Source organism: Zerene cesonia, chromosome 14 (assembly GCF_012273895.1).
Source record: "Zerene cesonia ecotype Mississippi chromosome 14, Zerene_cesonia_1.1, whole genome shotgun sequence".
NCBI lineage: Eukaryota > Metazoa > Arthropoda > Insecta > Lepidoptera > Pieridae > Zerene > Zerene cesonia.
Genome location: NC_052115.1, coordinates 7332099 through 7346702, shown reverse-complemented (window position 1 = coordinate 7346702; position 14604 = coordinate 7332099). Strand labels below are relative to the sequence as shown.

Sequence of the window (14604 nt, the reverse complement as noted above, 5' to 3'; positions counted from 1 at the left end):
GCTGTATGTTTTAGCGTAAGTTTTATTGTATTCATTTCTGCTGCGTTGACAGCACAATAAAGTGTTTAAAATAAAATAAAATTAATACTAGAAACATATATTTCATTATGCTGCAAATTTAATAATAATATCCAAATAATGTATCCAACAGTGTACAACAACCCTTAATCCACGGCAGTATTTCACGGCAGCACGCCGCGGCCGCCTCTAACAACGTTCTAATTCAGTTGCACAAAACCGCACAGTCGCATACCGTCAAACATCGCGCGCTGTCGTTGTCAAACGTTGACAAACACTTTTATAATCTGTGCGTTTTTACGAACAAAAACATCATTCTAAATAAAAAAAAAAAACATTATATTGTTGTCCCAATTTTTCGGCATTTCAACATAAAAAAAAAACAATTGAAGACTGACTGGCTGCATAGAAAAAAAAAAATCCGTCAGTTTTACGCGGGTATTTCTTAGGTATTTATTAGTCTGCATTTTTTATTGTGAACTTCGAAATATTTTAAAATATTATTGCGAGATGAACAAATAAATACAATTTCATTCACGGAAATGCCTAGTGTAGTGTAATTATGTATTTGTGTCGATTGTTGTTTACAATAGCTTTATTGTATTTTTTGGATCGAACTGTATACGGCTCGGAGTTTTTTGACAATGATGTGAGTATTTTGTTTATTTTATATTTTGGTAATTGTTTTGAAGTAAAACGAAAACATGCAAAGAAGTTTCCTTAAACAATTGTGTAGTACACAAATTTTATGTGATATATGTTATCTTCGTGAACGATTGAATTTAATTTAAACTTAATTTAATATATATTATCTTTGTTATGGTCATAGAAAAATATTTTTATGATTTCTTTGCAATTTTGTGAAATGGAATACTTCTTTCAAGTTTCCGTGTAAACCAAAAATGTATTATGCTCTAATTTATGAAATAGTACCTCATGATTTCGTTCGCAGGCCGTGTTATTATACACTATAAATATTCAGTGTTCAAATCTACCTAAATAACTAATGTTATATAACTTTAGATTAATTAATTACCGTACATACTATATTATTTCAAATAATTCTTCAGATGATTATGTATAGATTTGTTACTTGCAGGATTTTTTAAGTTTCTTTTTGCATATCTATGTAATAATAATGTAAATTAGAAAACATCTACGAATTGACATTCCGTCGTCTAAGAAACGTCGTTTGAAATATATATATATATATATATCTAACGAAAAAACAAGTATCTTTACTCGATATCGTCCATATCAAAGCAAAACGACTTAATCCGAAACAGTGATTTATATATTATCAAAATGCAAAAATCCGGTTGTGTATCAATACGAAAACATAAGACTGGTATACAGTTTGTTTACGTTTCAAGGTCGCAGTTGAAGGACGTTGGAGTTCAATAACCCCTTACTAGCTGTGCTTGCAGTGACTATTCAATAGGATACAGGAACATTTTTGCTGAAGATTAATTGTATATCAGTACATAATAGGTGACGGAAAACATCGAGAGTAAACAGATGTCGCATGCCGCATGTCGAAGAATCAAAATTTCGACGACATGTGACATCTGCCAACCCGCACTTGGCGTACCCGCACGTGGTTGATTATGGCTTTAACCCTCATAGAACGTAGCTCTGCAATGGGAACATATTATATGGGCTGATGATGAACGTATAAGGTACCCAAGTGGCCAATTAAGAACTTATACTAATATTATAAAGCCGAAGAGTATGTTTGAGCGCACTAATCTCAGGAATTGCTTGAGGTCTGATTTAAAAAATTCTTTCAGTGTTAGATAGCCCATTTATTGAGGAAGGCTATATATGTACCACGGGCGAAGGTGGGGCGGACCGCTGGTAAACAATAATGGGTAAAACTCTTTGGGTTGAAACAGATAATAAGTAATGTCTAGATCTGGATAACGTAATGAGATTAAAATCCACAGTGGTTTTGTTGTTTGTTAATGTTAAGAAAGAGCAAATTTAGCTGTTTTTGGTGGATAATTGCAACTAGACGTTAAAAAACATCATCCCTTTCTGTTACAATTCGTTCTAGATCTCAGACCCTTTTGTTTTTAATCTTTAGCTGTCTAGCTAGTTCCTAAACAAAAATAAACTGAGATTTTTTTATAATTTTTAGTTTAGTACTTTATACTTTTATAGGAATTTATTATTATAATAAGCCGTTAGTCGGATATTATGATCAGATGATTAGGTGATTTAATGACAGCTTTATTCATCAGATCGTTAAATAATATAACATACATATCAAATATACGTAAACACTACATTAAAAAAATTTTTTTTTTTTTTACTTTAGAAGGCATAAAACATGAAATATTACGATACAAGCTTCTTTTATACACACAAAATTCACACCTGTACCAAAATTCTCAACTTAATGTCTTCCACGAAAGCGCAAAAAACTCATTCACATTAAAAGCAGAGCAATAAAGAGCTTAGTGACATTTGAACCTGTCCAACTCGTGTCCAGTTCAAGGTCCGTCCAATTTGGACCCAAGTCTATTCATTGTTGTAAACCTTGACACTAGTGGACAATATTCGACCCACTCCCAATTTCTACCCATTGTTTTACTTCCCGGGCGTAGGAAAGTTGCTATGCGATTTAATATGAACTAGCTTCGGCGCGTGGGGCTACTTGTGCGGCACCTGGATGGACTCTACGCTATAATTAATTTATTTGTCAAAGTTTGTTGACATCATCATGTCATTTTATTTAATTTTGAATAAAAAAATTGACCAAACCGGTAAATTTTTGACCTGAATTATTTTCGTATACTTCTTATGCGTATAATAAATATACGTTTTATAAATCAAAGGACATGAAAATTGGTCCACATATTTAAGTTTATAGACATTTTTGTATACCTTATTCAATTATTTAAACGGTCTGAGTTTTTTATTTCGGATGAAGCAATTAACAAAGAAGAAACGTATTGTTAAGAACATAAATTTTCAATTCAGGTTAATTAAAACCTATAGTGTCTAGACAAAAGTGTCACGCGCATGGTGTGAATTTTCCACATTGTCAGTCAGAGAAAACTATGATATATTATGTTACTTGTACAATATCTTTGATTTCCGTGTCATAGGTTATGGATCACTTCCGGTTCGTTGAGAAAACCTTAAGAAGTGTTGAGGAAAGTATGAATTTACTTGTAATAAAATCATTATTATTATTTACATGATAAAAATAGGTATCCTTACAAGAAAATTTTAAGGCCTCGCGATCTTCTTTGTAAACCTTACACTATTACTTATTATGGTTCCTTTACGAAATGTTTGATTTTCTATTATATACAATAACAATTTTGGGTACGATTTTCTGAAACGGTAATGGAAAACATCAAGGCCAGAACCCTGAAAGGAGGCCCGAGTCCCTGTAGTGGGAACACATATGGGCTGATGATGATGATGAGACAGACTTCGATACAGGCCAGGTAATGTGTACCTACATTTGCTGGTATGCGTTTATTGTTTTATTAATACATATTTTTAGAGAAAAATAAATAATTACCACATCTATATTTGGGTTTATCTTTAATATCATGTTTATTATTTTATTTCTCGTATATTTGCATTTTAAGTAATTTAAATGTATAATTTTTTAGAGAAACAAATAAAAGCTGAGTACAATAAACTGATTTTAATAAAAACGCAATAAAACGAACTGCAAATGCTTCACACCACTCTCTCACATACAATTGTATGAATATATTATCGTGTTATAAACTTTAACTTACAATTGGACTACTTAGCGATTATATACGAGTATTTGTATTATTGTATCATGTCTGTTTTCATAAAATACATAGAACTCGGAAAAAATAAGGATTGTTTTATGTTTCGTTGAACTCATTAACTATTTTTAAATAATCAACTAAATATAATGCTAAAAAGTAATGTTCATAAATAAACACTTAAAATGCATCTTGCATTACCAACAAACATTGTATTGCCTAAATATTGTGATTTTATGAAAATTCGTAGATACAAATAAAATATATAATTTTAGTAAAGATTAAATTAACTGCTTTTGATAATTATCATAGTTAATAATTCATATCTAAATATTGCTTTTTAGCGGTATACCACTTCCTCAATAACAAAGAAATTGCCATTCTAAAGTGTTTTCGCTGGATACGAAACGTGAAAGAAATTAAATTTAAAGACTCGCATTGAATCAATATCCCAGTAAGATATTACATAAGAGCTTTATTGAAAACCAATGTTACCAGGAGGCAGTTCTTTAACCTTGTAGAGAGATTGGACGCCATTTAAGCTTCAATACTTAACTTTCTTTTTGTTAACTTTGTCTTCTAACTTTGTCGTCGATTATAATTTGAATGAATATTTTGAACTGAATTGTTGTACTTGTATATCCATTCATAATACAGTTGCAATAAAATATTTTGATAGATAAGTGTTATAAGTTTTAGAAAATATTGTGAATTACATAATAATCAAGATAAAAGGTAAAATAACGTAATAATTAAGTCTTTTTATGTACACTTTATTTAATTTTATTATAAAATATTTCTTTCATTTTCGAAAAAAATAAACGTAAATTAATATAGTACCAAAGTTCATAATCGAAATATGAGTTATTTATCATGAATGCTAAAAATACCTAGGTTCCAGACCATAACCACTTTCATCTAGTACTTCCCAGTCTTTGTATGGCTATTAATTTATTATGCTACTGCAACGAACTGGATTGACGGTAGTAAGGCAGGGCATTTCCTTTAACAACGTCCCCTTCCTTATCATTTTCCTTATAACCTGTGTATTTTTAAACTTTTTTCACATCAGGTACACTGGATTTAGTCTTTGATTAAAGTTTTTGTTAATTAGTAACAGGAGAATGAATATATAAACTCTTACTAATAGAACCTACCCAATAAAAATCTCTTCCGAAATATAAGAATTGTTCAATCTCCGAAAGCAATTACGTCAGTTTTATTATGTGGGTACTTTGTTTCTACTCTAATAGCACCAAAACGTACCCCGAACCGAGGGAACTAGCGCAGTGGCCTCATTAAAACTTAATTTGAGCTGAACTTACGAGTATATAACAATAACTTTTACTTGGCGTATAACCCAAAAATTAAGGAACTATCTATACATTTTTGTCTATAGCCCATATACATAATTTTTCCTTCCATCTTAGTTAATTCCCACAACATAATCCATAAATAGTTCTCAATAAACTGTCAACTAATTAACATGATAATTGAATGCAACGATCGTATTTATTATCTTTTATTCAACATCGCCGTAGAGTTTTATTGCTTCGTAAAATACCTGAGCAGAATTAGGTCGAGCATGCAAAAGGTTACAGTGGATAAAGCTCTCTTGAATCATGATTCTACTAAAGTATTGTGCAAGCCGCTTTGTCTGGTGTTATTTATAGCGAGACGAATTACAATTATATTCTAAACTGAATAAATTAGCTGTTAAGTTAATCCATCTTTACGCCAATTAATAAAAACCGTTTAAGGGCTGATGGTGTTTTTATGCCTCAGTCTGTAAAATGCTAATATGAGTTGTCAGTTAAATAAAAATTGGCCTTATAATATTAAAATTGCAAGCCATTTGAACACAATGAGCTTTATTTCGTACATCAAATAATAATGTAGTAACAGTTAATGCATTGTTGTCAGCCTAATATAATAATCCGTTACAATACAAAATTATACCAACAGAAGATAACTGTAAACGTATAAACAAGTGCACTTTGTCACCATCAGCAAGTGTAAGACAATTTTATCAGGCATCCGTTTATCGTGCTTACAAAACGAGACGCGAATAATTTTCTTATCGAAATAATGTAAGCACTGTTATTGTTACTAACACGGACGCTTTTTTGATATAAACAGCCTTTGAGAATGCTACAAGTTACTACTTCGAAGATCATCAATTGGTAATTTATGAAAATATTCGGATATTATATAATATATTTGATACAAGCTGTATGCTCCAACGTCGCCTATGGTTATATAATTATAATGTGGTCTATATACCTCAGGGATCATATGATCCCTGATATATCATAAAATTTAAACGAAAATAGTACAGAAAGTAATCACCTTTTCATTGTGACTTGTATGAAAAATGAAAAGGCCATTAGTTCCTATACTATTTTCGTTAAAACTTTATGACTATCAACATTTTTTAAACACGCGTAAACATACGAACTGCCGTTATGTCTCGTGCTATTAATTATAGCTGTCAAAGTAAGATAATCATCGATCATAGTTATCTCACGAAAGATTGTATGTATCTAAACAAAGATTACCTTCAGAACAACATATCCTCTCGAATACGTTAGTTTTACGCACCTACGTTCAAATTTTTACACGGGTACTGGTAGGGATCGTACCAAGTGGTAAGCTAGGTTTCTTGTAAATGTTGTTGTCTTTTACTGCAGAATTTGGATTCAATTTCATTTCATCATATGATGAAAAAATTATTATTTAATTATATTTCCTAGTTTATTATTGATGGTCATATAATATGAGTATAAGTGCATATATGTTCACACAGCTAGGACAAAGGCCTTCTATGAGGGGGAGGGAGGGAAGAAGGAACACTTACCGCATCAGTTATTAATATATGTTTATTAGTAATGTTTACATTATAGGTCTCTGTCAAAGCGAAAAACCTTTACACTTTATTCTAGCCGAAGATGAGTCTCAAATATCTATTAAATAATGAGACAATAACAACACAAGGAAAACCTTAATCAACAATAAAGAACATTAAAAACAATCATTAATTATATAAAATAAAAACAATACATTCAAAAATCCTTGATTCGCAAAACCCATGTCATATCTCGGTAACCCACGATCTCGCATATTTGCTATACCTACAAAGACATTCACGTTCAAGTCACGAAGTGCTCTCACATAATTACTAGACGGTTTCTCTACCAACCATAAAACCAAATGACTCCATATGAAACAGAGTTGTGAGCTTGTATGTAACTTTACATACGCTTAATTTATCGATGAGGAAAGGAAGAACAATTAATGAGCGAACAAGAGAGCATCTTCGCCAGTTTTGACTAGACTTGGGTCATTGAAAATATTATGTGCATTATTCGAATTGTTTTTAAGGTTAAATTGCATTACATTTGGATAATTTTTCAACATACATTTAACAAATACATCTCGGAAGACCTATTCTATGAAACCTTGAATTCATTAGCTATTTATATAATCTCAATTAAAATAATTAATAAAATTTGCATGCGACCATGACACCCAGAGAGTGTAGAATTATTAACTCGTTGCTTGCAATAACGGATCCACCTTAATACTCAAATAATTATAATGTTTATTTATCTATTAAGCCCAGCTCATTGTGTTCATTCGTATAGCTTTACGAGTATACCCGGCCACGCGTTGCTGTATTAATTAAAAATATTAAGATTATAAATTACTAGCTTTTCGCCCGCGTAGAATTCGCTTATATCGCGCGACATGGTAAGGAGTATTTTTTTCGCATTAAAAAGTATGGTTTGTTCTTTCCCGCGATTAGCTCCTTCATCATACCAACTTTTATCAAAATCGGTTTGACAGACGAACTTTCATACAAACTTTCATCCCCTCTTTTAACCCTTTCTACTCTTTTTTATGCGATAAAAAGTATCGTATGTTCTTTCCCAAGTTCGTATCTATCTTCGTACCAAATTTTATCAAAATCGGTTCAGTGCTTTAGGCGTGAAAGCGTAACAGACAGACAGACAGAGTTACTTTCGCATTTATTATATTAGTAGGGATTGGGATAAATAATCGAAATAAAAACTATACTATATCTTAAGTTGGACCAAATTACACATAAAATTCCAAATATTCCATCAAAATCGGTTGAGTTGGTGAAGAGTTCATTGGGAACATACATCATGACACTGGATTTTTATATATTAAGACTAGCTGCACCCGGCAAACGCTGTTCTGCCTTACTCTTATCATTTAGGGGTGTGAAAAATAGATGTTAGCCGATTCTCAGACCTACCCAATATGCTTACCAAATTTCAGAGGAATCGGTCAAGCCGTTTCGGAGGAGTATAGAGACTAACATTGTGACACGAGAATTTTATATATAAGATTATCAATTAAGTATGTATTATGAAATCTAGTTCATCTATGCCAAGGTCAATTGATGGTCACATAATACCTACTGAGGTAAATAGTAATTAAGTAAAACACAAAGAGATCATTGATTTTAAATGATATCTAAAATACGATGTGATATGTTATATACGAAATGATTTTTGCAATACGCCTATATTCGTATTATCGATTCCATGTCTATGATTGCGAAGCATCGTTAAATTGTAATTTAAAAAAGCGTTGATATAAAACTGTCAAGATTAGTAGCTGTAATTCAATTGTTACAGATTATAAAGGAAGTCTAACAATGTAATACGGTTTATAATATACAGCTGGCTCAGTACACAGGTATATCCCATAGCACTCCGGGATCACGTATGTATCATATGGTGAAGGAATTCTGGAAATGGGCCCAGTAGTTCCCGAGATAAGAACGTCCAAACAAACTCTTTAGCTTCATATTATTAAAATAAACAATTAATTACCATATACATGAACGTTTGATTTCGTCAATGCAAGATTAGAATTACATTTAACCTTAACACCCTTTTTATTCATACATCCCGGAAGTTCGACAAGCTCAGTCCTTAAAAACTTTTAAACTCCTCCTTAAGTCTCACTATCTTTCACTATGTTAGCTTTTTCCTCCTTTTATTTCTTTTGTCGCTTTTTGTTTGTTTTCTTCTCCTAACTTGTATAAAATTATTTGATAATCCTTTTTTGTATATATGTATAATATGACCTCATTATAAGTTTATTTATTTTGACTGCAATCTATAAGTATATTTAACAGTATTTTTTCCAATTACCTTAATTTTTGCTCACCCTCCTCTTCAAAATGTCTCTCTTTTATGTTATATGGTAGTCTGGAAGAGATCGCTACCTAGCGATAAGGCCGCCATTTGTGCATAATGTCTCTTTTGTTTTTGTTTCATATATGTCTTTTTTTGTAAATGTTTGTGTGCAATAAAGTATAAAATAAATAAATAAATAAATATCCCGTTATGAGAGTCATAAATAAAAGAATGGTTGTTATTTCTTCATTATTATTTTAGGTAAAAATTATACTTTTTTTAGCTCTTTTTGTCCATATTACAACACATTTCTTGTTTGTTTAAAAATAACGCACAATTAGTGTTGCAGGAAGCGATGCAAATAATCGCAGCATCTCATCTCAGAACAAACGTTGCGTATCGTTGAAAGTGCTGGCGTAAATTTCTAATCTTATCGCGAGATTGAATGAGTGCAACATTGGAAGATATAATTTCGCTAACCTCGATTATAATGAAATTGATACTATTTTAAACATTCGTTTACAGACTACAAAAGACCGATTTTATTTAAAGCTATCTATACGGAAGTTAGGAGTAAAATGTATGGTGATTGGATAAGATTTTATAATAGATTTGAAATTTAAAATGTTTTTACAGTCTTTTCATATTACACTAACGACTTATTTTCTTTGCTTTATAAGCTCTAAATACTTTTGTATAGTGTTCGTATAGTTCCTACTAATATTATAAATGAATATGTTTAAATTGTATGATCATTTGTTTGTTTGTCTTCATTTCAGGCCGGAACGAAGCGATTTAATGGAAAAATTGTGTATAGTTGCTAGATAGACTAGTATAGTTTGCGGTAAAATATCTCATTTCCATGGCAATTTCCTTTTGACTCTCTATTCGACTCTAGCTAGTTGTTTTCAATGACACATGAAAGCTTTTCCTGGCGTTTTTAATCTGTACAATGATCTTATATATTATAGAGCCATTTTGCGTTTAGCCCGAAAAAATAATCAACCAGTAACTTTATTATCCTAAATGAATGTTCAATGACTCCAGATTTGCAAGAGACAATTTATATAACAACTAGCAAATCGAATACAAAAAAGATTACTCGGATGGCCACATCTGACCGCATCTCCAGTAACCCAACTCAATACAAATAACTATCAGTGAACCGTAACAGTTACGTTTTGGGCAAAACGCTAATCGTTTTGTAACACGGAAATATGAGTTTATACTGATTTAGAATGGACAGTAATATAGAACTGTAATAATTTGTTATCTATATCATGACTATTTTTATAGGGTTATGTAATGACAATATCATTTCAGGAAGTATAAATCCTAATATTATAAACGCGAAGTTGTGAGCATGGATGTTTGTTTGTCTTTCACGTGAAATCACTAATGTATTTATAATTAAATCGTTTTTGAGATTTACAAAAACATTACACACATCCATAAATCCAAAATACTGGTAATATTTCAACCGCTTTCCAAGGTGCAGTCCAATGACAACAATTATATAATTTTAGAGACAAGGACAGGTTGCCATATGCAGTTAAATGACGGTCACTGACATTAGGCAAGCCATACACGCTACGGTCTACCGTAGAGGTCATCTGTGCAGCTATGCCTGTGCAGGTTAACCAAACATTGGTAGCGTGTATGGGGACATTCCGGTGTACCGGAGCGGTCTTCAGTTCTTTTTGCGATGGCATCGAATGAGGACGATGACGCGCGGGCAGTGCTAGGCCTTGCTTTAATTTTGAAAATAAAAGATACAAAAACAGTGAAAAGGAAGCGAAAAAAAGTTGTGTAAGCATTGGTTATTGAAAAGGAGAACATATAGTCATGTTAACTTATTGAATGAATTAAAATTTGAACCAGATGATTTTAAAAACTATCTCCGAATGGACGAGAAAGACACCTTTGTGTGTGTGCACGCACACACGCAAAGGTACACCGTACGGCGTCACTCGAAAGAATTGATTTTCGATCTTGCGCCGGTCGCCTGCGCAGGCTCAAAAAACTGCACAGATCTATTCCCACACACATTCCGGTCTACCTGCGCAGGCATACTTGCTCAGGTGGACCTTTCCGGCAGACCGTAGCGTGTATGGCTTGCCTAACGGATGCAATACGTAAGGCCTAGAGCACATAGATAAGACTTTAAAGGCAATGTGTGAGGGATTCTAAAGCACTAACACACACACACAAAAACAAGTCTTTGTTTTTACAAATATAATCGTACTATTTAACAGTTTTATTAAGATTTTTTTTCCAATATTTTAGAGAGGATTCCGAGAGATAAACTCGATAGAAATTATCTTTCTATATGTAACTTTAAAAAGTATTGTAGTGCACAATATATAATTTTTATTAAATACATTTTTTTGTAATAAATAAAATTCAATCTATATATATAAAATTCTCGTGTCACAGTTTTCGTTGCCATACTCCTCCGAAACGGCTTGACCGATTCCTCTGAAATTTGGTAAGCATATTGGGTAGGTCTGAGAATCGGCCAACATCTATTTTTTATCCCGATATTCCTACGGGATACGGACTTACGCGGGTGAAACCGCGGGGCGCAGCTAGTAAATATATATATTTTTTTCCCGTGTATTGGAGTCTTCAAAAATGTACTTGCATTTACACTTGTATAATAAGGCAATGTCATATATCAAATCTTTAGATGACATAAAGCACTAGCGATTAATTATCTATTGGCAATTCTTTTAATTAAACAAACAGTTGATTTACATTATCACATTCAATTATAGGTTATTAACAAACAAAAATTCACAATATAATCTCAGTGAAAGAATGCGAATCGTCTCCGCTCTTCCGATCACTTGCTATCGCAGTACGGTTGGAGGCGCACGCGTCTAAAACGGGACTACTCAATTACATCGATTACGTCATAATGCCTGTTATCTGATTGTGATATAAAGATATTATGGTTAGGTCTATAAAATCTGTTTAGAAATAGATTTGAAAGTTTTTTTTTATTTCATCGTCAGCAATGGAGCTGGTGTGTCGCGCGTAAGCGCTACCACCGCCCATGAACATTTGGAGAGGCATATGGTCGATTGCAGACCTAACGCCTCTACAAATGGATTGCCGACTTCAAATTCTTCAAATTGAAAAGGGATTAAGAAAGGATCGATGAGAGGAATAAAGGAAAGAACTGGGAATGATAGGGAAAAGGATATGGCCCTAAAGGTTAAGATGACATAGGTCGTCTTAAACAATTGTCTTTTTATTCCGACTAATCTCTGGAACAACTGGATGGATTTTAAAGGGACTTTCATAGGAGGTAAATAAATAAAAGAAGCGTTCATTTTTGCCTTGCATTTTGCTCAGCCTGCCTTGACAGGCGCTAATTATTACAAGAGCACTTCAAAAAGAATCAAATAAAATAATTAGTATTCTATATTCTTGAACAGAAGAATAATTTAATTTCCCTTAAAATCAAGCTATAATAAAACGAAAACAAGAAATGTATTCACGTTTATCAAGTTTAACAAGTTCGAGGCTTTTTTGTACCACGTCACCTTACTTAGAATAGCATGGTACGGCATTATTCACTTCTCACTTGTAACTTTATAGAGAAAGTAATCCCTACTGTTTAATTATTTATTCACTCAGCTGTTATCGCGTGAAAGAGTAACAAACATCCATACATCCATCCATCTATCAAAAAGTTACAAATTTCGGCTAGGGCTAATTAAAAAGCATGTTAATTTATTAATAAGAAATTCGGCAACAAACATACATAAAGTTGATATATTCCTTTAAATACATCACTTATTTAAAACATATATACGTTTGTGCCTATAATATGATGATAATTTATTAAATTGTTTATTTATAATTAGCGGTCAGCCCCGGAATCGCTCACGGTATATAGCTATAGGCACTCAACTATCACGTACTTATCCATCGGTGAAAGAATTTTCACAATCGGTTCAGTAATTACTGATGATAGACCGTTTAAATAAACAAACACCGTATCTCTATATTAGAAAACGAAGTATAAACGTCAATACAATTTAAAACAATTTATCCACTGCAACAGATTTTTATAAGCTCTTAAAAAGTGTCAAATTATTTTTTGTTAGGCTTCATATAACGAACGACTTGTTGTATGTAAGTTGTGTATTTTTTCTACTAGTAGCGCTATCCGCAAGGGGCTAGGGATTTGTACTACAGGTCTTTTTACGACCTATTTCAGACACTAGTCCTTCACAACGTTAATACTACTCAGTAGATGATTGTGAAGGCATATAAATAATTTTTTATTTATTTTTATTTATTATTATTGCATAAATGCTAGTGATTATTTAGGTTATTCCAAGTCTGCATAAATATTCGGTTCTATATAAACTTGCCCTCTGATGTTTGTATACCTTTTCCTATATAATAAGAAAACTTCGAGTATATCGTGACCAAAATGATTTTGAATGTTTTAAATCTCCAACCAGTTTTAGCAGATGGGAACATGCAATTTAAAAATATCATTGTATTGATTTTATTTGTTTGTTATTTTAAATTATGCATGGTGTCTCAGATTAGATGTAAATGATCAATAGAACATTTTTTTTATGTCATAGTCGGCAACGGAGCTGGAGGGTCGCCTGATGGTAAGCGCTACCGCCGCCCATGAACATTTGGAGAGTGTAAGGTCGATTGCAGACCTTACGCCTCTAAAAGGGATTGCCGACTTAAAATTGGAAAGGGATTAGAAAAGGATTGTCGAGAGGAATAAAGGAAAGGACTGGGAAGGGTAAGGAAGATATGGGACTCCGATTTAGACGTTTTTCAGACTCTGATTAGGTAAATATATTAAGAATATTCTGAAACTGTGAACAGTGTAGGTACAACTCTAACTGACAACCGAGCTTTTCGAACCGCATCAGGAATATAAACACAGCTTAAAATGAAATGAAATCCATTTTCTATCGTGTGTTGTTTATGCATTTTCGACTTAATTAGCGTTAAAAAACTATTGCGTTGGCTATAGTTCACCAAATCCGAGACACTTAAAGTAATTATAAAGTGGATTTCTCAAAACTCTAGAAACATGGTATATCGATATAACATTTTAGTCAGAAACCCACACCACAGCCAAAAAATACAAAAATAATCTTTATGTGTAGTTATTTACAATTCGTTGTTTATATTATTTTGTTCATTATTCTTGTATTCTGCTATATTTGTCAATGTTTATAGCTTTATCTATTGTTCGCCGAAATTTTGACACATTCAATTGAGATCAACACTCGTGTCGAAATAATTGGTCGAAACAATCCATCATAACGATGTTACTTTCGCATGTAAGCACCAACAATGGATTTACGAAATGTTAGTTGGTGTGTGGAAGGATCTGTTAGACGTGTCTTACAGTTTCGGTTTGTGATGGAAAGGTTTCATTTATTTGTAAGGAATGGGTATGGTATTAAAGTGCATGTAAATAACTTAATAAACTAAAAACTATTTGAAGACAAAATAAATTTGTAACAAATGGATTTTTGTATTTATATTGACCATGTCAAATAAAGCTCCTTAAACTAGTACTTCTATACTTAGTCTGGCCATAAATACTGTTACACTTAATTATAAAAAAATATTACATTTGAATTTCGAATCTGTCA

General features: G+C 32.3%; 1 protein-coding gene across 1 annotated transcript in view; it reads left to right on the top strand.

The window, feature by feature from the left end:
• Window positions 1-209: 209 nt before the first annotated feature.
• The window catches only part of LOC119831671 (A disintegrin and metalloproteinase with thrombospondin motifs adt-1-like), a 36875-nt gene continuing 22480 nt past the window's right edge, over window positions 210-14604 (top strand). The window contains exon 1 of the mRNA XM_038355116.1: window positions 210-667. Within this exon, the coding sequence (XP_038211044.1) occupies window positions 581-667 (87 nt within the window). The 5' untranslated portion in view covers window positions 210-580. The remainder of the gene's footprint in view (window positions 668-14604) is intronic.